At 43.6% G+C, this 21,941-nt stretch overlaps 6 protein-coding genes and 1 non-coding gene across 10 annotated transcripts; 2 read left to right on the top strand and 5 right to left on the bottom strand.

Annotated features, from left to right (window-relative positions):
* Positions 1-177: 177 nt before the first annotated feature.
* Positions 178-3,605, bottom strand: LOC117587840 (glutamate receptor ionotropic, kainate 2). Its single transcript, XM_034278805.1, has 12 exons — positions 3,473-3,605; positions 3,265-3,414; positions 3,121-3,183; positions 2,834-3,040; positions 2,557-2,774; positions 2,342-2,491; positions 1,849-2,285; positions 1,611-1,788; positions 1,333-1,556; positions 1,140-1,277; positions 645-1,075; positions 178-594 (listed from the first exon to the last, which is right to left on the bottom strand). The coding sequence occupies exons 1-12, from the start codon at positions 3,561-3,563 to the stop codon at positions 182-184; spliced, it is 2,700 nt and encodes an 899-aa protein (XP_034134696.1). The 5' UTR covers positions 3,564-3,605; the 3' UTR covers positions 178-181.
* Positions 3,606-3,733: 128 nt separating this feature from the next.
* LOC117587842 (cilia- and flagella-associated protein 299) lies at positions 3,734-5,316 on the bottom strand. The gene is made up of 2 exons (XM_034278806.1): positions 4,601-5,316; positions 3,734-4,530 (listed from the first exon to the last, which is right to left on the bottom strand). The coding sequence occupies exons 1-2, from the start codon at positions 5,276-5,278 to the stop codon at positions 4,141-4,143; spliced, it is 1,068 nt and encodes a 355-aa protein (XP_034134697.1). The 5' UTR covers positions 5,279-5,316; the 3' UTR covers positions 3,734-4,140.
* Positions 5,317-6,032: 716 nt separating this feature from the next.
* Positions 6,033-6,940, top strand: LOC117587670 (cilia- and flagella-associated protein 299). Its single transcript, XM_034278562.1, has 2 exons — positions 6,033-6,444; positions 6,501-6,940. The coding sequence occupies exons 1-2, from the start codon at positions 6,121-6,123 to the stop codon at positions 6,891-6,893; spliced, it is 717 nt and encodes a 238-aa protein (XP_034134453.1). The 5' UTR covers positions 6,033-6,120; the 3' UTR covers positions 6,894-6,940.
* A 326-nt stretch (positions 6,941-7,266) lies between these two features.
* Positions 7,267-12,319, top strand: LOC117588018 (glutamate receptor ionotropic, kainate 2). Of its 3 annotated transcripts, none has more exons than XM_034279053.1 (10): positions 7,267-7,453; positions 7,534-7,680; positions 7,733-7,795; positions 7,858-8,061; positions 8,117-8,328; positions 8,386-8,727; positions 8,787-9,218; positions 10,070-10,428; positions 10,484-10,914; positions 10,973-12,319. In XM_034279053.1, the coding sequence occupies exons 1-10, from the start codon at positions 7,378-7,380 to the stop codon at positions 11,779-11,781; spliced, it is 3,075 nt and encodes a 1,024-aa protein (XP_034134944.1). In that variant the 5' UTR covers positions 7,267-7,377; the 3' UTR covers positions 11,782-12,319. The 3 variants fall into 3 exon arrangements, with proteins under 3 accessions (XP_034134944.1, XP_034134946.1, XP_034134945.1); XM_034279055.1 differs by having other exon boundaries at positions 7,367-7,449; XM_034279054.1 differs by having other exon boundaries at positions 7,396-7,453; positions 7,538-7,680.
* A 463-nt stretch (positions 12,320-12,782) lies between these two features.
* Positions 12,783-20,846, bottom strand: LOC117588020 (WD repeat domain phosphoinositide-interacting protein 2). 2 transcript variants are annotated; one of them, XM_034279057.1, is made up of 4 exons: positions 14,981-15,072; positions 14,086-14,816; positions 13,485-14,027; positions 12,783-13,428 (listed from the first exon to the last, which is right to left on the bottom strand). In XM_034279057.1, the coding sequence occupies exons 1-4, from the start codon at positions 15,055-15,057 to the stop codon at positions 13,328-13,330; spliced, it is 1,452 nt and encodes a 483-aa protein (XP_034134948.1). In that variant the 5' UTR covers positions 15,058-15,072; the 3' UTR covers positions 12,783-13,327. The 2 variants fall into 2 exon arrangements, with proteins under 2 accessions (XP_034134948.1, XP_034134949.1); XM_034279058.1 differs by lacking the exon at positions 14,981-15,072 and adding an exon at positions 20,545-20,846 and having other exon boundaries at positions 13,257-13,428.
* On the bottom strand, positions 14,886-15,025 carry LOC117588243. Its single transcript, XR_004574110.1, has one exon. It is a non-coding gene; the product is annotated as a U4 spliceosomal RNA (small nuclear RNA).
* Positions 15,726-18,527, bottom strand: LOC117588019. Its single transcript, XM_034279056.1, has one exon. It carries the CDS (start codon positions 18,055-18,057, stop codon positions 15,898-15,900), a length of 2,160 nt encoding a protein of 719 aa, XP_034134947.1. The 5' UTR covers positions 18,058-18,527; the 3' UTR covers positions 15,726-15,897.
* Positions 20,847-21,941: the final 1,095 nt, after the last annotated feature.

Raw genomic sequence — 21,941 nt, 5'->3', positions numbered from 1 at the left:
ACATAAATTCACATATACATACATATAGGCATATATCAAAGCGACCAAAAATCCATAGATTTCCCAATCTCCTTACGCACATAGTTGAATTTTTGAATTTTCTCTTGACTCAAATGTTAAAAGTCACTTTTAATTCAACTTTAAATGTTATTAAACAGTTTTGTAGATTTGTTTACGATTTCTAACTGGCCGTCTTGCTGCGACTTTTCTGCCTGGAGCCGGAAGATCTGCGGGATGAGGATTTATCGCTGCTGCTGGATATTCTCAGTGGTTTCTTGGGCACCCAGAACTTTAGGGCAAAACTGAGTTCCGCTTTTAGGGCCTGCCAGGGTGTGACACGCTCCTCAACAGCCACATGCTGCAGATTCCAGAGGAACTCAAAGATGCCCAAAATTACGCCAGTGAGTACGCCGCCAGCGAGTACCAAAAAGACGCCACCCAACTCGATAATCGAGAGCTCATCGCCGTCCACCTCGTGGAAGGTGTCGCAGGTGACGTTGTGATTTTTCCACCATTTGTTCTTCATTTTGTACAGCTCACCCTTTTCGCTCAATTGGAGTATGGAAACGCTCAAATTTGTGCGATAATCGGCACCTAAATAAATGTTTAAATAATTTAAATCTCCCACAGTTTTTTTCACTCACCCAATGGCACTGCCAGGCCATAATGTTTTTCGCCAATTTGTTCACCAATCTGCGTTAAGTCGCAATTCCTTTCGATGTTATAGGTCAGGCTGGTGGTCTCCATCAGAAAAGCGTAGGAACCCTTTTCCTTACGCACACGTGCCACGCCCTCCTTGTTGGTTGTGGTAAATGCCGATGGATTAAAATCCTTCATTTGATTCCAGGCACGCTGATAGTCAGTCTCATTCGATTCGGAGAAGAACAACGAAGTGCTGCCGCCACGCATGCTACCATACTTGACCTCATCCTGCTCAATAAGACCCTGTAGATTTTTGATGCTACTCTGCCACTTGTTGCTGGTCAAAAAGGCAGCCAAATTGGCGGTATAAGTGCTGAGCATCATCAAGGCAAAGAACCACCACATGCCAGTGAGTATGCGCATGTGGGGACCTCTGAAAATGCAAAACAAAATAATTAAAAATCTATTATTTTGCTTTCTAAGATTTAAGGTCAAACCTGGGTAAAATATCGCAGCCCTGTTGCATAATGGAGCCCACCATTAGCCACGTGGAGTTGTTAACATTCCATATATTCTCCAGTTCATCGGGATCCTGTATGGCCGGATTTGGTGGCAGCCATTCCCGATAGGAAAGTCTACAAAAATTCCACAAATTACAAAGTTAATTTACCCATCTATAGGAGCACCCACCTGGCTATAAAAACAAAAGCCAACGTCATCACCAGCTGTGCAAATATCATATAGATCCACACCTCTACAGCAAAGGGTTCCAGAAAGGCAAACTGATTCTTTGGCTCGGGTGGACTCTTGTAGTGCAGAATGCTAATGCCCAGCTGCATAAAGGGCACCGTGAAGTCCACCACAGAGCGTCGCAGTTGGGTGATGGTCAGATCACAGACGCCAATTTGGGCATGCTGTGGGAAACAAAATTAGAAAGAGATTTCTGAGGTGTTCTTTATGCTACCCACATGATCAATTAATTTTCTGATAATGCCATCCCATTGCTTTGTCTCTGGATTGTATTTGCCATTGCCATTGACAATCATAAACTCATAATCAAATTCCAGCAGCTCGGACAATTTACTGATCAGATCGACTGCATATCCCTCGAATTTTTCCCGTCCTCTGAAGTTCTCATGATCTTCCCTGCAAGAGAAAAGAGCAGAGAACTTTAAGGCACATCCACAGGGAGCTTGGACTTTATACTTCATCATAAAATATGGCTCCTCGTAGTGTGTGACCACCGTGTAGACTTTTCTTTGCACTGAGAAATCCTGTGTGGAGCCAGAATCACCCAAGTCCAGACTGATGTGCCTCCGCTTTATGCCATTGTCCGGAGTCCACACCATCAAGGGTTCATTCACTGTGGGTTTGTATATTTCCAAATTGAATTGTGTACGCTGTCCATTCTCATCAAGTTTCATATTTTCCGTTTTGAAATGTGGCTCCACATCGTCCTCCGATATGGTTTTCATTTCGTTGACTATAAAGGGTCCCAGCATCCAAGGACTTGGACTGCCACAATGTCTATTTGGTGGATGATATGGCTGCATGGCAGCTATAATATTACGGGCCGAATTGGCAAAGAGCACCACAGCATCGTAGATGAGTATGGGCAGCATCGTTTGGTTGCCAAGGATTTGCTGGTGATAAGAAATTAGAGACAGGAGTTTTGAGTGCCTTTAGATACACAACTTACATCCACTCTGCTAATGCGCGTCTTTTTCCGCTCAAAAGGATTCGGATCGACGATTTTCAAGCGCACTGATGTGATATTTGCTTTGAAATCTTCATTATAAATATCCTTCAGGCCAGAACTGTGAGTATCCAGATGAGTGAGGAACCAGTTCTAGAATAATGATAGGTTTCAATTATAAATGCCGATATTTTTATGTCCTATGTTTTATGTCCTACCCTAAAAGGTCCCTGCAGCTTGAAGTCCACAGAGATCTTCAGCAGCTCCTTTAGCGTGCCCGGCTCACAGTCCAATATGATACGATGCTCATGAAAGGTTTCGTCTGCCTCTTTCCACAAGACACGATAATCGCCAGCATAGTCTGCCAGATTTCTAAGCTTTACATAGTCGCTGTTCAAGGCATGAATGTTCATCAGATCCTGCAGGCGTGCGAGACCTAATGAATGCATAAAGAATGAGAGATTAAAGTGTAGTTAAATATAAGTTTTTAATTACCCTCAGGTGTTTCATAGATGAGCGTAAATGTGCGCCATTCATAGTTGATTTTGATGATCTCAAAGTAGGCACGCGATAGCACGGACAATGTGGGTGCGACATTCACAGACATTTGATGATTTAAATGCTCCTGACGCGTAGCCTCCAGTTTCAGATCGTATTCTATATGTGGAATGCCTGTCGTGTTTGCAATTTGCGCCACAATATCTACAAACAACAACAAGAAAATAATCTATAGAACGGAACACATGTGTCTTTTAGCCTTAGAGAGAGCAACGTTAACGTACCACTGGCTGCCTTTGAACTTGGTCCGAAAATAGCCGCAACGCCATTGGAAATCAGTTCACAAGCTAACACACACGGAAGATGAATTTCTCATATAATAATATGTTTCTGTTCTTTTCGATGGCCACTCCAAAAGAAATACTCACTAATCTGTTGTAGCAAAAAACTATCATTCGTTGGCATATAACGCTTGATGGTGACAAACCGCAGTTCGGCAAACTTTAAATTATTCACCTCACGAAATGCCTGATCGAAACTGAGTTCAATTTCCTTTTCATTTTCATAGAAAATGGCACCTAAGCGTATCAGAAATTATTGAATAAAATCATTTGACTAAACGATTGAAGGACCTACCCACTGTAATTTCATTACGACCATCGCCAGCCAGTGCGAAAATCGTTTTGAATAATACAATGACATAAATGTAGACTGGACAGAAATGCATTTTTGTGTTGTGTTTTCTTTTTTTCTTTGTTGGTTTCCAAAAACAAAAACCACTCGACAACTAATTGAATTTTCTAAATGCAGCGGCCATTTGGGTTTATTTTTGCTACATATAGACACACACACAGGCACAAAATTACGTAAAGTAGAATCTTCGAATATATATTTATGGTGAATTTATTTGAACGCGACGGCAGCATCCAGTCTTGGAGCGCTTTGCATGCCTACTGACGATCCCCCTCTGCAGATGGCGCTGATGAATGGCGCTGGCGTGACTCTCTCCAGTTTGCTCTCTTTCATTTTTGTTGGATGGTATGCGCTCTCCTGAGTCTCCCTGTGACGCTGACTGTCGGTGACGTAGGCGGCAGCAGTCAGTCTGGTATGGTCTGGTAGTGCTCTGATCTATTGCTCGATTATTTTGCTTTGTCAGCGGCAAGAGGCTCTTTTCTGTGTGTGTGCCAAATATTATGATGTTCTTGATATTGCTTTGTATTTGGTTATGGCATCCTTTTGATCTAACAAGAGGTTTATTATTGATCTCGAAAGTGCGCCGTCGAATGTACTCAAAATATTGTTCTTCAATTCTTTCGCCTTATACGATGATCATAGATAATAATCGAACCATTTTTAGGTGATTCCACATAGGTGCACTGCGGATTATCGTCCGTCATGCGCTTCTCAATATTTATCACACAGCCATCGCCCTTGTGCTGGAAACACAAACCCTTTATGGCATCTGGCATTATCTTGTAATTATCCGAATTGTTATAGGAAACTTTGCCGGTCTTCCAGGCAATGAAGCTGAGATCTTGTTCGGTGGGTTCGAGGCGCTGATTGCCGGCAAAAATATTCACCCAATCGTGCTCTGAATGATGGCCCAACTTGAGGTGACGCAAACTCTGCTCATAGTCTATATAGCCGGATATTAGAAAGCCCTTTGAGTTTCGGGTGCTAATAAAGATAATGCTCTAAATCGGAATAAATCAGGAAATATTTTAAGCATTTCTCAAAGAAAAAGAAAGTGTGGAAAACACTCACCGAAATCTCTTTAACAGCATTGAGTTTCTCGCGCTCGGCGAGCGCAATGACCAACGGATCATTGGCTATTTTGTGCTGCTTGAAAAAGTAATGTGTGCCCAAAGGACCCTTTGCTTGTTCCTTCTTAAACTTGGACTCGCTCAACACAATCTCCCCAGGCTGTACTTTAAGCGGCACCAAAAGCTGCATGGCCCGTTCACTTGTCAAGTACTTTTTGTCCTCCAGCCTGACAAAAGTATTTAGATAGTCCTCATACTCGTACTTGGCCAAAGTTTGCGCCATAAGTCTTTCCTTTTTGGCCAAAGCTTCGCTTGGCTTTTCCTTTGCCACGCTCACACTTATGTGAGAGAATGCACTGATGTCGTACTTGCTGCTCTTGTCTGATATTAAACTTTGATTATCGTAATTACCCTGAATTAAGCGAGTGATGCTCGGGCGAGTCGTTCGCAGGCCAGCGAACCAGCTGGTTGTGGCTTTTCCTAGTGTGCCCGGTGAGGAGTTATCATTAGAGACGCTATAATTAACCTGACGATTCCAGTGGGAGTCCACCGAAAAAGATGTGGCCAGGCTGGGCATGGGCGTTCCCAGTGAGCGACCACCGACGGACATGGTGAAGCTCGGCTTGGCTCCCACGGTTTTCCAACCATCATCAGATGTGGACGAACTTTCGTAGGACATGTTAAGGTTACGGATTTAGCTGATTGCAAGACAATATACATATATTATATGGAATACTCTAGTGTTTGTGTGTGCGTGTAACGAGGAAAATAACAATTGAGTGTGATAATTCCATGCCGCCTAGATGTCACATGGATCAATCTCCAAAGTACATTGAAAGAGAGAAAAAAGGTTTCAGGCCGCAAGCACACAGCAGGTAGACGAAAGTAATTGGTTTCTATATGTATGGCAAAGTGCATTGTGTATGCGCTCGGAGCTTTTCGGATATGTCTATCTCGTTCTGCCCACAGCTACGATCCACGATTCATGCCAAATGATGCACATACATGAAAGCTCTACGCGATTCAGACTCAGCGTCTAAGCGCACCGTAAAGCTAAGAACTTGCAATGCAAATTCAGGTATCAAGCGAAGAAAAAGGGGGGATAAAGAATCGAAAGAACGTCCTCCGACGCCATGGGGTGATCCATTTTTATGTACAGTGGGCAGGGACCGCAAATAAGAGCTATGAAGACTAAATTCAAATTAATAAATCAATGTGAAGAAAATAAATATGTTACAGCTACATAAAATATACTGAAAAGTATAAGTATTTCAGTCAAAGATTTGCAATTTTTATTTTAAAACTTATAATTACGGTCTCTGACAGTGGGCATTAAAAAATAATCTACAATATGGTGATTTATCTATGATTAGTAACTCTCGGATTTTCCCATCAAAAATGTACAATATCACACAAAACTCTACAACAAACACAACAACACTTGAATACACAAATAAAGACTAATTCCAGCAAAAACCAACACTCCAGACACCACACACTAGACACTTCTTACACCTTCAAATGGGCACTCAACAAGTGGACTTAAGTGTCTTGAATTTTGAAACCTACAATGACTACATCAACTCCTTTACCACTGCCGACGATGAACGCTTTTTGAGCAATCGAAAGGTGATCAAGTCCATTGTGCAGCTGGGATACCGCACCACAAAAGTGCCGTACGATCAGGATGAGTTCGATCGACGTGTGAATATTGCCGAGCAGGCCATCAGACCAAAGACCACAAAAGTGGGGCTGCTGGGCGATTTTATGTCGCCCACGAATACGGATCCAGTGCTGCTAGAGTTTAAACGGCGCGAGATACCCAATTTGATTAAGTATTTATCGGTAAGTGCACGGATGGGCTACTAATCGTAATCATACCTATTGTATTGCATCCACAGACCATTGTGTTTACTTCCTATCAAGCGAAAGATGGTTCTGAGATCTCTGGCTACATAGATCTGGAATGCAGTTGGCGCCATGCTGCCAGCGATATCAAGAAAATCGACTGGAAGTGCGTCTTTGAGGGGCGTTGCCGTGTGAAGGCCATGCCCCACCATCTGAGCTACTCGAATCCACGCTACAACATGGTCAAGTATACAGACAGTGATAACTACCTGGTGATGCACGACCATTATTATGGTCTGCTGTTTATGCACAAGGGCGATCGCAAAATAGTCACAGTGGGTGGTCAATACAATTTGTATTCGAAAAATGCCAAACGGTCGATGGTGTACTCACCCAAGCTGGGCTATGTGGTGTTCTACGATCATATTGTGCGCAAGAAGGTGTAAGGTTTGAAGCGGAATACCATCAAAATGCAATTCTATAAACTGTGGAGTTTCCGGAAGAACTATCAACCGGAAGGGACAGATCTCTTCCGTTCAAATTTAAGTATAAATGTGGTACAAGCATTAAAACGTGAAATATTTATCGCAATAGCGCAGAACATTTTATTGGACACGATCCAAGTGGTGCGCTCTATAGCTCTCTTTTTCCCTAGATCCCTCTGATCCGCAATTGTTTAGAATATGTTGAGCAAAACAAACCCCCGAGTGTGTGCTCTCCTCTCTCTCGCTCACTCTCTCTCTCGCTTTTAAATTTAGCATAGGTCTAATTCCGATTCTGTTACGAATTCTGCACTCATTGCATTGCAGACCTCCGAGGCAGACAGTTTGCCGTGAAATATTTTTTCGCGCTGCAAGTTTTACATCATCAGTCATCAGGAAAATCCTACTTCAAATGGAAAATCCAAAGTTATAGTATAGTATAGTCAAAATGCGGCCATTATACAACCTATATTTAGTGCTGTGTCTGTTGTCAGTAGCCCGTGCTAGACAGCAGTTTATGGTGGGTAAGTTGCACCACACGAAACTGGGTCACTGTCTTCCCACAGACCCTGTTGCTACATGTTTTGGCGTACATTTTCTCTAGGCAGCATTTTTACATCCGACAAAGATGAAGCAGAAATTGCATTTCGCACCGCAGTGGATCGTGCAAATATATTGGAAAGAAATATAGAACTTGTGCCTATTGCTGTGTATGCTAATACGGATGATAGTTTTATTATGGAAAAGATGGGTAAGTTAGCAACTAATGGTAGAGATAATCTCTTTAATCATTCCTCTCGCAGTGTGCAATTTAATTTCCCAAGGGGTAATAGCTATATTTGGACCCAGTACAGGCAGCAGTTCGGGTAAACAAAGCAAATACAAGAAAACAAAAAGAAACCATAACATTTTGTTAATGTTTTTGCAGATATCATAGCTTCAATTTGCAACACCTTGGACATACCACACATTGTCTATGATTGGCTGCCCAATGAGTCCATACCGGATCGACAGCACTCCACCATGACTCTAAATGTGCATCCCGATAATCTATTGCTATCCCAAGGATTTGCCGAAATAGTACAGAGCTTTGGCTGGCGTAGCTTTACGATTATTTATGAAGGGGATAGAGGTAACTAGAATAACTCTAAGTCTTATTTTGAACTCATTCCTGTCTGCCTTTTAAGAGCTTCAGCAACTGCAGGATATTTTGCAAATTGGCGAACCCAGCAACATGCCCACGACAATGAAACAGCTTGGCCCAGATGAGGACTATAGACCCTTTTTAAAGGAAATTAAACTCTCCACCGATAACTGTTTGATTGTGCATTGTTCGCCCACGAATCTGCTGAGCCTCCTGCAGCAGGCCAACGAACTGAAAATGCTGGGCGAATATCAGGTGCAGTTTATGGCTAAAAGTATTACAGATCCATGTAATTATCTATAATCTTTGCAGAGTGTTTTTATACCTCTACTGGACACACACACCGTGGACTTTGGTGATCTCTCAGGCGTGGATGCCAACATAACGACTGTACGTCTGATGGATCCCACAGATTTTCACATCAAGAATGTCATACACGACTGGGAGGAGCGTGAGAAAAGAGAGGGACGTTACTATAAAGTTGAACCTGGGAGGGTTAAGACCATGATGATACTGATCAACGATGCCGTTTGGCTGTTCTCCAAGGGCTTGACGGAACTGGGCATACTGGAAGAGCTAACAGCACCAGAGGTGGAGTGCAAGAGGAAAAAATCCTGGCCACATGGAAGACGTATTATAGAATTTATGAAGGCGGTAATGATAGCCCCTCAAAGATACTTCTCTGACCTGATTTAACTTTGTCTTTTATGTAGCGCTCTGATGAGGCCTCCACGGGTCGCATTGACTTCAATGAGTATGGACAGCGCAGCTTTTTTACCCTACGCTTCATGGAGGTGAATGCTGGCGGGTACCTGGATCTGGCCACCTGGGATCCTGTCAACGGTTTGGACATACTCAACGATGATGAGGAGAGCGAAAAGCGTGTGGGTCAGAAGTTGTCCAACAAAACTTTTATTATATCCTCACGTTTGGGAGCGCCTTTTCTTACACTAAAGGAACCCGAGGAGGGTGAGGTGCTGTATGGTAATGCCCGCTACGAGGGCTACTCCATAGACCTCATCGATGCCATCGCTCAGATGCTAAATTTTAAATACGAATTTCGCATGTCACCCGATGGCAGATATGGCTCCCTGAATCAAGCCACACAAACGTGGGATGGCATTGTAAAGCAGCTGATCGATGGGGTAACTACAGATTGTAATCTAAGCGAGAAGGGATGTGTGAGACGCTTCTTACGCGTCACAACTTTTATACCCGGCACTCAGTACAACATCTGCACCTTAGCGGTTATTTGTCAAATTTTGCATTTTTTCTTCATCTGTCATCTACATCAACAACACTACTCACACCAACACGCTCCTTTAGCTAGCCGCCCTTCCCTAGACTCACACACTGCAGAATCATGGCAGAGGCAGCGCCCGCACCCAAAAAAATAAACAAATATAAGCTGCGGGACGGGGTGGGTTAAAAGTCGTCAGAGGCAGGGGAAGAGGGACGGCAGAGGCAGGGGCCGAGTGAAGCAGAAGCAGAGTGTGAATGAGAGAATGTGAAAAGAACAACAAAAGCTGAGGGACGGGGTGGGTTATAATAATGATCCAATAGGATCCCAATTTGGTGATCTGATAGATATGGCCATTTCCTACGGAATGGCGTTTTTAGTTTTCTTTTAACTTCAAAACTGTAGATTTGGGAGGTTTTCGCCCTTTTGCGGGGGCGGAAGGGAGCGTGGCTCATTTTTGAAATTCACTGGTTTCAGTGTGAGCATATAGCAGTCTGGATGCAAAATTTGGTGGCTCTAGCTCTTATAGTCTCTGAGAACTAGCCGACAAACAAGACGGACAGACGGACAGACAGACATGGCTCTATCGACTAGGCTATTGATGCTGATCAATAATATATATACTTACTTTATGGGGTCGGAAACGTTTCCTTCTGTGCGTTACATACAACCGTTATTCCCCACAAATACAATATACCCTATTTACTCTTCGAGTACACGGTATAAAAATGAATAATTTAACGATCTACTTTCTAGAACGCTGATCTTGGCATTTGTGATCTGACAATGACCTCATCGAGACGTCAGGCTGTGGATTTTACGCCACCCTTTATGACACTGGGCATTAGCATATTGTTCTCCAAGCCGCCCATACCGCCCACAGATTTATTCTCATTTCTGTCACCCTTTTCTTTGGATGTCTGGATCTATATGGGTTCGGCGTACCTGTTTATATCGCTGCTGCTCTTTGCGCTGGCTCGCATGGCTCCCGATGACTGGGAGAATCCGCATCCGTGCAAGGAACCCGAAGAGGTTGAGAACATCTGGACCATAATGAACACCACCTGGCTGTCGATAGGCTCGTTGATGGGACAGGGCTGTGATATATTGCCCAAGTGAGTGGAAAGGTTGCTTGCAAATATTTCAATGAATCATTTGATCATTTTTTAGGGCTGCCTCCACCCGTTTAGTGACTGGCATGTGGTGGTTCTTTGCTCTGATGATGTTGAACTCCTATACGGCCAACTTGGCTGCCTTTCTGACCAACTCACGGCAGGGCAACTCCATCAGCAGTGCCGAGGATCTGGCGGCGCAGACCAAGATCAAATATGGTGCCATGCTGGGTGGTTCCACTTTGGGTTTCTTTCGCGACTCGAACTTTACGACTTACCAAAAGATGTGGACCGCCATGGAGAGTGCCAGTCCGTCGGTGTTTACCAAAACGAATGACGAAGGTGTGGAGCGGGTGCAAAAGGGCAAAAATCTGTATGCCTTCATGATGGAATCCACCACTCTTGAGTACAATGTGGAGCGAAAGTGCGATCTGGTGCAAATCGGTGGATGGTTGGACTATAAAAGCTATGGCATTGCCATGCCATTCAGTGAGTACATAGACTGAGCAGGAAAACTCTTAATATTATGGGGAAATTCCCTGCTTAGATTCTCCGTATCGTAAACAGATCAGCGGCGCAGTCCTGAAGCTTGGGGAGCTGGGCAACCTGGCGGAGCTGAAGCGCAAGTGGTGGAAGGAGATGCATGGCGGTGGTAGCTGTGAGAAGAGCGAGGACGGTGGCGGCGATACGCCCGAGCTGGGTCTGGAGAATGTCGGCGGTGTATTCCTGGTCCTGGGCTTGGGTCTGCTCTCGGCTATGGTTCTGGGCTGCACGGAATTCTTTTGGAATGTCAAATCGGTGGCCATTGAAGAGAAGATCTCCCTGAAGGAAGCTTTACGCTCGGAGGCTCTGTTTGCCATGAAAATTTGGATTACCACCAAGCCAGTGCACACCAGCTCGGGTTCCGGCAGCTCTTCCTCCTCCTCCAGTTCAAGCTCTTCTTCAAAGTCTGGCAAATCCCGTTCCAGTCGTTCCAAACCCTCCTCGAAATCACAGCCTTTATCCATGAAGAGTCTCAAGAGCTTGGTCGAGCCCGATGTAGAGGCTTCTGTGCACAACAAGCTGAAGAAAATCGGTTCCATGTTCTCATTGAAGTCCCAGAAGACAGCCACGCCTCCGCCAGAAATTGGCTGGAAAGTCGACAAGTCAACGCAAATGGATGAAGTTCTGGATGAGCCCGAAGAAGAACCAGAGATTATGCCACTGCCAGAGCAGCCACACCATAGACATCACCATCATCATCACCATCATCGCCATCACCACCATCATCAGCAGGAACAGGAGCAGCAACAAGAGCAGGATTTGGAGGCATCTAAGAATCGACGTACCAGCAAATTAAGTAACGGTGTGCCGTAGGACCTTAAATTACATCAAATTCGTTTCATTAGTACTTAAAACAAATATTTACAGTCACTTTTCGTATCACATGCGCCATAAATAAAGTTAAATTCATTTCTTAAATGGGTTCCCTAAGACTTAATACCCTACAAAACTTTTCAACAAGTATTCTTACAATCATTAGCTAAAAATTAATATCTTAATTATCTTGCCATAATCAGCCCCTTTAGTCCAAGGAAAAAGCATTTAAATATTCCCTTTTGTTCAATATAAAAATATCAATGTGGGTACCATATGAAATTCTTGAGTCCTCAAAGCCCTAAAAAATTCCTTTATGGGGAGTTTCATCCTTCGATTGCAGGTTCCCTGTTCTTATGGATATAAACTATTTTTTCACATCCTTTAAATTTTCTGCCATTCATATATAAAATATCACATGAAAAAATTTAAACTTTTTAGAATTATTTCTTTAAGAAATAACATATTATACTTTCCTGCTGCGTATCCTTTATTTTTAATATGGAAATTTAGTTAATTAATAAGTCCCATCACATTTCTAGGGGTTTTTGTCATTTTTATTTGCTTTTTTTTTATTATTTAATTTTTTTTCTATTTGCTTTTCATTTTTTGCTTCTTTTTTTTGTATTTTATAATTGCTTCATTTAATTAAATTAAATTAAATTATTTTGGACATTAACAATTGCTTAAATCATTTTTGATTGCTTTTTTTCATTGATTGCAAATCTAATAAGATATTAAGTCATGTCATGTCATGCCGAAAGTTAATTAATGATTGCGATATTGCATATTTGAAATACTTCAGAATTTTTCATTGACATTACACTGCTCCGAGCTTTCCTTTTTCGCTTGCTTTTTATATTTATAATATAATATAATTTACGTTTATTTGTTAAACATTTAAATTTAAACATTTAAATGTTAGATAAATTATTTGCAAAGCTAATTGAATACGTTTAGTGTTTCATTCAGATTTTTAAGGTACATTATTTGTTGCTTTTCCTCCTGTATTTTTAGTGTTTTTCGTTTTTTCTTTTTTTGGATTTTCTGTTGAGCTTCTAACGCACAATTTGCTAAGTCTTGACTATTAACTATTATAATATATGTATATCACTAAATATATGTGTGTATATTTATATATCATACAAAAATACAGAACCTTGTGTAACTGCATTAGAGAGGAGAATCTATGAGAGTACTTTGACAAATGGAGTTAGAAACGGAATGAGAAAGCCAAGGCATTCAATTTGTTAACAATTATGGGAAGTTTCTACAGTTTAAGTTAAAGATTTATATATACAAAATCGTTTGGAAATGATCGAGGATTAATTCTTATAGTTTAAATATAATTTAAAATACTTTTTTTTTGTCAAGTTTTCTGGTTTGGAGTATTTCCTTTTCGCTTTTTTTAAGGATAACTTAAAGTACATTTTTGAAATATTTTTTGGACAACTTTTCCAAAGGGGTTTTATGTATTTTTTTTTGGGTTTGGATTTTTCTATGGTTTTTTGACAAAGACCATGTCTATGGAGCTGCGGCGTCTTGGTCAATCTTTGGCCGCAATGGCGACGGGCGGAAATTGTCGCTCATCGTAGAGCTTCGTTGGCGTGTCGATGGCATCGCAGAGTTTACGGAATTTGGCGGAATCTGTGCAGATATAGAATTAGCTTTCATTGATTTTCTGATTGATTTTCACCGCTCACCTGACATGGCATCCGCCTGATCACCCCTGAGTATGCTAGCATAACTATTATCCGGCATGGGATCGGGATTCTCAATGAGCACACTGGCCGCACAGCTCTTCAACAGCGTCAACGACTGCGGCGTGGTCACTGGCTTGGCCTGCATCCGCAGCACACTCTCGCTCAGCTGCAGCTCGATGACATCCTCCAGGGCGCCCCGCAGATCATGAACCGCCAGCAGCTTGCAGGAACCACCTCGCTCTGCATTGAACTCGTGCACATAGAGGAAACCATCCTCGCAGGCAATCAGCAGTCGCAGCTCCTTCTGCACTCTCGTCAGTGCACAGATGTGCTTGAGTCCCGCCTGGGCGAGCACCACTGTGGCAAAGGATCGATCTTGGGCCAGGACATCGCTGACTTGCGTCGAGTGCAGTAGCGAGGACACTGCCTTGGAGAACATGCCACCCCAACTGGCAACGGGCGCGGCACTGGCCTCTTCTGTGGTTGGTGGAGCCGTGGCTGTACACTCCTTGGAGGCACTGTCCGACTTGGCAGCCACTTCAGCTGAAAGTTATAAAATTTAGTCTAGAATCAATCATGTATGGATCTTCATTCCACTCACCAATTGCCTTCAGTTCCACAGACTCTACGGCTCGTGCATCAATCCTGAAGATGTGTACCGTCTCCGTGTTGGAGGAGGCGCACAGAAAATCCCCGCTTGCAGCAAAGACCAGCGAGGCAATTCGCACACAGCTCACTCCACGCCGGAACTCCTGAACTCTCTGGCCGTTCTTAACACAGAACACGCGTATCACAGTGCCACGCTCCGAGGCGGTGGCCAGCAGCGCCCCACTGGGCGAGAATGTCAACGCGGAGAGGGGCGTGTCATGGGCCTTGATGGTCATCCCAGTCCTCAGCTTACTCGCATTGAAAATGCGCAGCTCTCCGCTGGACTGGCAGACGGGAAAGGCCAAATGTGAGTTAAGGGACAGGGCGCAGAGCCCCTGCTCATTGGGGGCAATGTTCTCGATGGAATGCAGGATCTTCATGTCGCGTATGTCATGGATGTGTATGCTCTCCGCCAGGCAGACAATCAATCGCTGGCGATTCATGCGCACGCACAGGATCTCCGACGGGTAGAAGCAGTTGCAAATGTCCTGCTTCTTCTTGAAGTGCAGCATCTTGAGGCAATTTGGTTTCTGGGAGGTGACCAGCACCACCAGCGAGCTGTTGAACAGACGCTCCACGATCCTTATTTGCTCTGTATTGTCCTTGGCAAAGATCTCCTCCACCTTATCCTGTCCGGCAATCGAGTAGAGTCTCAAACCCGTGACACTCAACACGGACAGGGAGCTGCAAAAGTACCGATTTGAGTATTACTAATTATGATTTTACTTCCAGTTTTTCATTTATAATTTATTAGCCCTCTCGGGCTTGCAAAAATTGCCGTAGTGGACGGTATTTCACGTCCCCATGGCGGGGTATTGGTTAAAGTTTTCAACTAGCAATAACCGCACCTCAGTAGAACTTCATCGGTTACGGTATTGCCACTGCGCAAAGATAACTTCACATTCGAAATCATTGCTTTCTCCATGGCGGCGCGACCAGTACTGGTTGGGAATTCTAATGGCACTGAAACCTCCAGCAAACAGTTTCGCATTTTCGGGCGTGCTCAAAAAGTACTGCATGCTTTTGGGCTTGTGTTGTTGTTGCTACTGCAGTTTTGTTGTCGCAACTGTATCCTTTGTATATGATTTGATGGGGGTGAGAGGCTTAGGGGAGGTTTTGTGTGCAGTTCGGGGTTGTTTGTCTACACAGGCAGCTGCATTTAATGCATTGAGAAACTGACAAACTATTGCATTTAAAGTTAATTATAATTGAAATAATGTAAACTAAATTAATGCCTAGTAAATAATGCTCCCGCAATCCGGAAGGAATTTCGTCATAGTTTGCAAATGGTAAATTCACTTAAATTACAAAAATCTTACCTCTTTTGGAACTCGGGCTAAGAAAGTATTACTTGAAAAAGAATTGACCGTCATAAAAAAGAGAAAAATTAAAAAAAAACATTGGAACTAGTTATTAAACCTCAGTGGGATTTGAACCCAGGGTATGCGCCAAGCCTGTTGAGCGCTGTTTCCTCCCACAGCACAGATAAAAGTAAGAGCGAGACTGCACTATAGCCAACTAAGGCGCTAAGCTTATTTTAGTACATTTTCAATAAAATACCAATTTGACCCAAAATTCTGCATTCGAATTTTCTTATGACCCGATTTCTTTACTTTATTGCTTATTTAATAACATATTCGATTTATTTTAATCTAAAAACATGAGATCTATCTTTTGAACATGTTTACCTGCACATTTTGCACTTTGTACGTACTTAGTACCTCCTATTGCCAACTACTCAGCTTAGTAGCTAGTCCTAATCGAATCAAATCAAGTCGCTGGGCGACAACTGGGACTCGCCCTCGGCCAGATAGATGTGCATCGCCTTGTAGAGCAGGGCAATGCCCAAATGTTTTCGCTGTTTCATGGTCCACGACTGTGCGGGTCCATAGTAATCGCCACGCTTCAGATTTGTCAGGTGCACCAGGCCCATGGCATCGATAATGGAGGCCTCTCTCGTGTACGCATCAATGGGCATTATGTTGTGGAACACATGTAGGCATACGACACCACTTTCGTTCTGCCAAATCTCCAGTATCCGCTCGAGCTTCTTGCTGCCCAGTTTGGCATCACCCGCTGGCGGCGACTTGAACACATCCGGCTGCAGTGTGCGAAATCCGCCCCTTCTTTCCGCCTTCTCTGTGCGCTCCCTACCATTCTCGCGCTTCTGATTGAGCCGCGTGTGCTGGCGCATTGCATCGTACAGATGGGCATAGGGCCGCGACGATTTCCCCTTGCCCACGTAGAAGATCGAGTCGAGGAATCGCTGCCAGATGCTGAACTTGTCCAGAAAGGTGCTCTCTCCGGGAAGATTTCGGGAGATACGCGGATCGATCAGCATGTAGATGAAGCTCTGCTTGAGATGACCCTCGCGCAGCGTTCTCTTCACAACCGGGGCCGTGGCAAAGTGCTCCGATGAGGCCGCCTCCTGCGGCATAAATTCGCTAATGCGCTCGAAATCCTCCCGCGAACGGAGTGTCCTGTGCAGCTCCACCGAATACCTGATCTGAGACGCTTGGGCATGCTTTTGGGCAGCCAGCAGGGCATCCGTGTTCCGTCTATATTTGATCAACTGTTTGATGTACAACCGTTTTGTGGTCTTGGTTATGGGACCCACAGGGGCACCCAATTGGGTGAGCTCTCGTCGCAGGGCATCGGTCTCGTAGTCCAGTGGCAGCGTCAGATTCGTGCTGACTGTACTGTCCAGCTGTTGCTGCTGCTCCTGCTTGGGAACTCGCTCCACAAATCTCTTGGCTGGCATTTGCTTTTCATCATTCTGTAGGAACTTTGCCTCGTAGAAGACCAAACCATTCTCATCATCCGTGTGGACATAGGCCTCTTTGATCTGCAGAAAGTATTCATCCGTGGGTCGTGGCGAGCTGCCCGCCAGCTGCTCTTCCTCCTGGGCGGTGACAAAAGTGTTGTCCGGCTCGGGTTCTATGACCTGTGCCTGCGATACCTGCTCCACCAGCTGCTGGAAGACCTGTCGATGGGGCGCGGCTGCATCCTCGATCTGCTGCTGCTGCATCTCCATTTCCATTTCGAGGCTGTCCTCCTCGCGCAGCTTCTTCTGCATGTGCCGCTCGTAGTTGAAGTCGTCTTGGGCCAGTGCCTCCTCAACTATGGCCTCCACATGCTTGTCGTACTTGTGCATCAGCGACTGACGCGCCCTCGAGCGCTCGACCTTCTCGCGCCAACTCTCAATGATGGAACGTCGCTTCGGATGATCTGGATCCTCCTGGTATTGGCTTTGCAGCAACTGCGTGAGATGAGCCTCCGTGAGGGCAAAGAGATTCACGGACTCCTCCTCGTCCGGCAGCGTGGCGGGTGCATCCGCAATGTCTGGAAACTTGGGCTGCGGCTTGTGGCGCCTGTGGGTAATGTTAATGTAATAAGGCGATGTCACATCGTAGTTGTACTTAAGCGTTTGCTTGGGCGTGGTGCTGGCCTCCACCGCCTGATGTTGTGGCACCTGCAGCCTCTGGTTCTGCTTCTGTTTTAGCTTCTCGCGAAAGATGTGGTCGCGCAGCAGTTGCAGCACCTCAAAGTGGCACTCTTCGATGGCATAGTGCACGGCCAGCCGGTTCTCATCATCCGGCAGATCGGCGCGTGCCCCTCGCTGCAGCAGCATTCTCACTAAGTCGACGCGCCCATAGATGCTGGCAATATGCAGGGCCGTTGTCTGTCCATCGCTCAAAGCGTTCACATCCAAGTCGGGACACTCCAGAAACTTTTCGAGTATGCGGCGTGCCAGCTCCTCGTTCCGCATGCCGCACACATAGTGCAGCGGTGCCAGGCCACGGTCGCAGGGCACAATTCCAGCATTTATCACATTCCGCTCGAGCATCGACAAGATGTCCGCCTCGTTCTCATCTTCCAGGGCGTCCAGCAGGGTGAGTGCCAGGAAATTCGCACGCTGCTCCATTGTTAGCGGACAATTGATTTTTCCCCATTCACACTATTGCTCGCTCGCTCTAGTTACACTCTCTCGCTTTAAAATGCACCCAATTATTGTACAATTATCGCTTTTTTTCAATGTCAGCGCTTTGTTATTGTTTGCTATGCTCATTCCGGTGTTGGAAAACGCTTCTATATACCATTTAGCGCTAGTACATTTTAGTTGGTATTTTTAGTACTGGTATTTTCTATGCGCCAAATTTGAACCCAATGCTGACCCAATTCTTGTCGTGCGTGCTGTTGTTCTTGAAAACTACAGATTTGGCACATTACGTGCTATTTATTTGTATTTGGGACACGCTTCGTGCGATAAGCCTTAGCCAATCTCTCTCTGAGAGCGCAACACGTGCCCGCTCGGGTGATTTTTTTGGGTTTTGTTTTTTGCTATCAAAACTAGTTTCCCGCCCAAAGGCGTAGCCGTCAAAGTAGTTGCTAAAAAGGGGCCCAAGGTTGCGTCTGGCCTTGTTGGTGGCCGCCCCCCTCCCACTACTCCTCTGCCATGACGCTGTACAATATGATAGCGTTAAGGTCTTTGTTGTTGTTTAGTTGTTGTTTTCGCGATCTTTTCTGGTTGTTTACTAACAATAACAATGATTAACCAAAAAAATATGTACATGCATACATATTTGTTTATATATGTATTTAATATGTATTGACGCATAGACACACACAATCATTAAGCAAAATAAAGCAAGTTGAAAGCTTAATGAGAAGCGATAAATTTGTGTAGCAGTCAGCACAAGTCAAAGGTGGACTGCAGTTCATTCGCATTAAAAAAATATAAAATACAAAACTGAACAACAAAAATATTGACTCAACCGATATTACAGCTGCCACCACAAACAATAACAAGCACTTTTACATCACGTGTTTTTGAGCGTACAATTACAGTTATCTGTTGTCTAGATCTACATACATAGAAAGGGCATCCCGCTAGAAATGGGTATTACGGGTCCCTTGTTATGTTTGTAACTCAGAGAAGAAAGCAGTGTACAGCCATACCAGAAACAAGTTGCAGCAACTATCTGTATAGGGAGGGTATCACTTCATTCGATGCCCTTGGATTTTTGTTGCTTGTTTCCCCTTGAACTTGTGCCGTACCAAAGTCAAAGAAAGTGCCCGCCCACCTCGATTGCAATTTAAAATTTCAATTTTTATTTGGTTTACTTTTTTTTATAGCGTACATTCACCCGCCCTGGGGCACGGAGCTAATTGATTTGATTCTGATTAGAAAGCTCTGTGCTTGCTGTCTCTTTCTCGTCTACTGCCTGTAAAGTAGAGCGCCTTTGTTCCCTGCTTTATGACGCGCATCGGCATCGGCATCGCATCTACTGCTTGGCTTGTTGTTTTATTGCAATTTCGCATCGAGTGTGTGCTTTTGTTTTTTTGCATTTTCGCCATAAGTGGAAATATTGATTACTGTTGTTCTTTGCATTCTCTGCTTTCTGCCTTGGGTGCCTTGGTCGTCGGTGCAATGGGTGGAGGGGAGGTGTAGCGATAGCAAAAGCTATCTTGTGCGAAATCACAGTCGCCCAGAACTAACGGCACTTCAAAACGAAGCCCGAGTTGGTGTCCTAAGCTAACGGCACTAAAATACAGGTGTATTTACAAACATACATATGTACATATGTGTGTATGAATTATTCTAATGACATCAGCTGAGACGAAAATAATCGCAGTCAGTTCTAAAAAACTGGTTAATTAAGCTTGCCAGACAAGTACAAAGATTTGTGAGGCTGTATGCATAATTTATAAGGCAATGCGAGACACATCAGCTGTTGCGCATTTATGGGGTGTAGGTGAATGTGTGCCATGCCATTGTGATTTGCTCTAGCTGTTTGTGCGTCTGTGATTCATACACTAAGCCACAAAATTAGAGAGCAAAGTGTTGCATTTCTAATTAGCTGAGAATCTGCCAGTTTCACTCTCTCTCTGTTTTGTTGCTTAGTGTAACCTTCCCCTCTCCTCGTCACACTTCATGCTTTAACTGTATTTCATAATATGCATGTCGCTGTTATTAGAACTGCTTGTTTGCATGTTCCAATAAAGTACAAACACAAATGGAAATGACACTCATACACGATAAAATAAATAAAGACATACACACATGCACACAAATATCAGTAGAGCTATTTATGCTGGTATGACACTCTCTAAGTCAATGATTTATATTTCATACAACGGTTTCATTTAATATTAAACTTGGAGTAAAAAGGCAAAACATTATAATTTATATAAATACTAGTCCAGTTAACCTCAGTAAGTGTCATACAAGCACATCAATTACGACTTCCCCCTCTACACTAACATACCCCTCTCCGACCCACAAGCAGCTGTGTCTTTTTGTATGTAAATAGCTTTTTGTATTTAGTTTTTCGCCATAGTGACCTTCTTTCTTGGAGCCCCAAGGCTTGTCTTGTGTCTTGTTAGATGGTAATTTATTATGATAACTTACGTAAAGTCCTGATTGAAATTCATTTGATATGTAGTCATTGTTGTGGCTGATTCTTCCTTTTGCTGATTATATCTTTATCTGTATCTGTTATATGTATATCTCTGGGCTTTGGGGGATACAGCACTTTCACTCGCGCCTTTAATGTCCAGATATATTGCACTTTCTCACCAGCGGAAATACACGAAAAAAACACACACAATCACAAGTACACAGGCAGATGGGACTGCGTAGTGCTTCGGAGTAGGTTGAATTCGATTTTTTAGCAATTAAAATTTTTGCGTTGCCTTTGTTGTGTTTGCGACTGTTTTTTCTATCAACAAACACACAGACCAGTGTGACCGCCGATTTATACAAAAATATACTGCCAGATTATCAGTAATATACCGAAATATTCCGTCCCACATATACCGTAATATAACGGCAACGCAACTCGATTTCGACAAATCATCAAAATGTATTGAAACGGATAAAACTAGTGCCCTTGTTAAAGTTAGGTTAAAGCATTAAGCACTATCTAACAGCTGCCATAAGGCGTGTGGAGAACATGGAGCATGCAGCATACTTTCAAATTTGATAAAAACATTCCAAAATGTTAAATTTATCCTCCATGTCACTGAGTACCATCTCAGGCATATGAGAACATTCTAAGTAAATGTACGGAAGGCTCTGGCAATCGCCGTCAACAATATTGATGGAAGTAACTTCCGGTACACCTACTTGCGCGTCGCATCAAGTACCGATACCTTCGGATCTGCCGAGACATAAATGTTAGATGGGGGGTGAGTGCTTTAAACATTCAGGCACAACTTCAAGCGGTGGTGTAGGATAACTACCAGTTCAAACACTTTGAGACTGAAATCGGGGTGGACCTATGCACAGCCAGCATGCGGAAATTATTTTCGAGAGAGTGTACAAATACACATATTTACTATCTTACTAAATCTTAATCTTAAGTTAAGTTTATTTTAATTACTTTGCAGAAATATTTCCTTCAAACTTAATTTTCTGCATATTTTTTGGAAAAGAATATTATATAATTGGAAAATGTTTGTCACTCTTGGCTCCAGATATAGGATATAGATAGAGAAACCGGTTGGCCACCATTCGGAACAGACTTCTTATCCCGCACACACAGCTTATTCCGTACACACTTCACTTTATTGCATTGGCCCATTTTGTAAAAACCTTATTTTCTAATAGCCGCCAATCTAAAATATTGATTTATTTGTCTGATACAACCATTTGTTCAGGCCTGAGAGTCCTAGTTAGCTAGTAATTTCAATCCGAATATTTAAATCAAGGAATATGATTTGCGATCAACAGAAAATAATGTTAACCCATTGTTTTGGAGCGGGTGTAGAAGGGGTTGGCTATGTGGGTTAAGTTCGTGCATTTTG

This window comes from Drosophila guanche, unplaced genomic scaffold (assembly GCF_900245975.1).
Source record: "Drosophila guanche unplaced genomic scaffold, DGUA_6, whole genome shotgun sequence".
NCBI lineage: Eukaryota > Metazoa > Arthropoda > Insecta > Diptera > Drosophilidae > Drosophila > Drosophila guanche.
Note: the sequence above shows the minus strand (reverse complement) of the source record. Positions and strands in the feature narration are given on the sequence as shown.

What these genes read in the sequence shown, in the direction of transcription:
- LOC117587840 (XM_034278805.1), bottom strand. Translation starts at nt 3,563, where the DNA reads ATGCATTTCTGTCCAGTCTACATTTATGTCATTGTATTATTCAAAACG. An exon ending in TTTTTTGCTACAACAGATTA is followed by an intron (nt 3,184 to 3,264) that starts GTGAGTATTTCT and finishes CGTGTGTGTTAG; the next exon opens with CTTGTGAACTGATTTCCAAT. An exon ending in GCTTTTGTTTTTATAGCCAG is followed by an intron (nt 1,278 to 1,332) that starts GTGGGTGCTCCT and finishes GAATTTTTGTAG; the next exon opens with ACTTTCCTATCGGGAATGGC.
- LOC117587842 (XM_034278806.1), bottom strand. Translation starts at nt 5,278, where the DNA reads ATGTCCTACGAAAGTTCGTCCACATCTGATGATGGTTGGAAAACCGTG. An exon ending in ATGCTGTTAAAGAGATTTCG is followed by an intron (nt 4,531 to 4,600) that starts GTGAGTGTTTTC and finishes ATTCCGATTTAG; the next exon opens with AGCATTATCTTTATTAGCAC.
- LOC117587670 (XM_034278562.1), top strand. Translation starts at nt 6,121, where the DNA reads ATGGGCACTCAACAAGTGGACTTAAGTGTCTTGAATTTTGAAACCTAC. An exon ending in ATTTGATTAAGTATTTATCG is followed by an intron (nt 6,445 to 6,500) that starts GTAAGTGCACGG and finishes TTGCATCCACAG; the next exon opens with ACCATTGTGTTTACTTCCTA.
- LOC117588018 (XM_034279053.1), top strand. Translation starts at nt 7,378, where the DNA reads ATGCGGCCATTATACAACCTATATTTAGTGCTGTGTCTGTTGTCAGTA. An exon ending in TAGACAGCAGTTTATGGTGG is followed by an intron (nt 7,454 to 7,533) that starts GTAAGTTGCACC and finishes CATTTTCTCTAG; the next exon opens with GCAGCATTTTTACATCCGAC. An exon ending in TTATAGAATTTATGAAGGCG is followed by an intron (nt 8,728 to 8,786) that starts GTAATGATAGCC and finishes TCTTTTATGTAG; the next exon opens with CGCTCTGATGAGGCCTCCAC.
- LOC117588020 (XM_034279057.1), bottom strand. Translation starts at nt 15,057, where the DNA reads ATGGAGAAAGCAATGATTTCGAATGTGAAGTTATCTTTGCGCAGTGGC. An exon ending in ACCGATGAAGTTCTACTGAG is followed by an intron (nt 14,817 to 14,980) that starts GTGCGGTTATTG and finishes GTACTTTTGCAG; the next exon opens with CTCCCTGTCCGTGTTGAGTG. An exon ending in TGTGGAACTGAAGGCAATTG is followed by an intron (nt 14,028 to 14,085) that starts GTGAGTGGAATG and finishes TATAACTTTCAG; the next exon opens with CTGAAGTGGCTGCCAAGTCG.
- LOC117588019 (XM_034279056.1), bottom strand. Translation starts at nt 18,057, where the DNA reads ATGGAGCAGCGTGCGAATTTCCTGGCACTCACCCTGCTGGACGCCCTG.